Genomic DNA, 2313 nt, shown 5'->3' with positions numbered 1-2313 from the left:
GCACCAATAATGATGATAAACTGAATTAATGGAATGTATTATCAATGCAAGATATTGATCTCATTCCTAGTATAATCCTCTTAATCATCTACATAATTTCTTCTCCTGATTAACAGTTTCATTCTTAGCCTAAAGTATTAACTAAGCAAATATTCATATACACATACTATCCTTTTTTAAACACTTGTCTATTAAAGAAAAAATAGATTCTGACACAAGTATAAACATATTCTTCTGAAAGCAAAAACCAGCCAAGAACAGTTCTACTATTTCTTTTAAAATGCAGAACACCACAAACATTTAAATAATAATTTTCAGCACTGGGCTTTCTGCAAACTAATAAAAAGGAATGTTCCCTCATGACACTTTCTGCACAGTAAAATAACAGTAAATGAACTGCAAAAATAATACAAACACACCCAGCACAAAAGCAATAATAATTGGTGAAATCAGTATAAAGCCACTTCTGATCATTTTTGGATGTCTTATTTTAAGAATTCCAGTTAAAAATGCAACACCTTTTCCAGCTGAAATCTTTAATAACTGTAATTTGGGGAACATCAAAAAAATTCACCACCACATACCTGAGCAAATGGGTTGGCCGCTGAGAGCTGAATGGAAGTGGGGACAGCCTGCGGCATGCCATTGGCAAAGAAAGGATTTGGGACACCACTTCCTGCCATACCACTCTATGGGATCACAAGAATCAAACATGAAGCAAGACATACTGAAGCTAACTATATATGAAATGTGATGTATTCCACTGTATTTTTTATGCATTTGCCATAAATTGATTTAATTTCTATTATCTATGAAAAAGCTATCAGATAAAGAACAAGGGAAATGCTCTTAACTAGTTTAAAGATGATTTGAAAACACTGGCAAGGTTGACCAAATCTGGAACATATAACACTAAATGACAAACTAGTTGTCCTCTAAAACAGTAAAAAATGAAGAAAAAAATACAATGATGCTGGCAGTATTACACTAACTAATTTTTACTTCAACAGTTGGCATGATTCAATTCTAGCTTCAACTATAGAATATGTTCAATCATAACAATGCTTACTTGAGCCATAAACATCATGTTCTGTTGCTGTGGGGCCATAACCCCTCCATTCTGTATACCCATTGGAGCTTGAGGCATGGGTTGGCCAGGAGGTGCCCCCCCCATGTATACATTACTGGGAACACCATATACATTGGTTGGCTGTGGTTGAGCAGGTGCTTGCCCATATAAGGCTAGGATTGAGTCCTTTGTCAATTTATCTGACCCTCCCTCAGGTAATTTTTGATTAAAAAAGTTCTCCTCATCTGTTTTGGCAGAGTCATTGGCAGGAGCAGCTGGAGTTTCTTGGTTTGCTGTATTACTTGCTACATTTGAAGTGCTTGTCTGGCTGGCTGGTGCTACTACAAACTCTCCAAATGGATCTGAACTATCAGTGCTTGTACCATTAGTTGAGGGTGCATCTATTAAATGAGAAAAAGAGTTATCATGAGGAAGTTCTTTGTAATGGCCCTAATGAAACCTATTATGGTCCAATCATAATAATTCAAGATCCTGCAATCATCACCTCTCTCCATTTGACACAGTACACTCCCGGTTTGTGTAGCAATAAACTTTATATAAGAAGATATACTATTCACTAACAAAAGTTTAGTGCTGTTAGTTAAATATTAGTTAATAAGCAATTTGTCCATGCCAAAAAGATTTCATTTTCATATATAAAACACTAACCCAGCCCAAGCAAGTCCTGAGTGGCACTTGATGCAGTGGCTGTGGCTGATGCTTTTGATGATGATGCAGTTCCTTTCGCAACAGACCCTGGTGATGGAGAGGAACTCTTGCTGCCTGGAGCTTTCGGCAGTGGCTTGGGAGATGCACTTGTTCCTCTGCTTGTATTACGTCCACTTACAGGAGCAGGTAACTCTACTGTCCCACTGGTCTGTTTGAATAAAATAATCAATGTAAGTCTGGATATAACAACAGCAATCACAAGCAAATCAAACATTTTCTGTATTTGTGACATTTCCTAAAATGTTAGTCTACTATTTTTCATCTTTAGTTGACCTTCCTTTCTGTTTCCAATTGACTAGTGTACATGAGAGAATTCAGAAATGTTGAAGATACAAATCTTCTGTTGTCTCTTCCCAAATCCTTTCCTTTATGTCCTGACAGCTTTCCTTTCTTTACCCTAAAGAGAAAGAGCAAGTGACTGTGATTCAATTAGTAAATGGTAGCCAGAGGCATGACTCTAGAATTTGATTAGGAAAACACTTATGTAAAACACTGGTTTCATAGTACAATCTACT

At 36.6% G+C, this 2313-nt stretch overlaps 1 protein-coding gene across 1 annotated transcript in view; it reads right to left on the bottom strand.

Annotated features, from left to right (window-relative positions):
• Positions 1 to 2313, bottom strand: part of LOC119586443 (stromal membrane-associated protein 1-like) — a gene marked incomplete in the record, with an annotated part of 22546 nt that overhangs the window by 9150 nt on the left and 11083 nt on the right. Inside the window, 3 exon segments of the mRNA XM_037935171.1 lie at positions 585 to 689; positions 1070 to 1470; positions 1739 to 1946. Coding sequence (XP_037791099.1) covers positions 585 to 689; positions 1070 to 1470; positions 1739 to 1946 — 714 coding nt within the window.

Source organism: Penaeus monodon, chromosome 21 (genome assembly GCF_015228065.2).
Source record: "Penaeus monodon isolate SGIC_2016 chromosome 21, NSTDA_Pmon_1, whole genome shotgun sequence".
Taxonomy (NCBI): Eukaryota; Metazoa; Arthropoda; class Malacostraca; order Decapoda; family Penaeidae; genus Penaeus; species Penaeus monodon.
The sequence above is the reverse complement of the archived record's forward strand: the minus strand, read 5'-3'. Positions and strand labels throughout refer to the sequence as shown.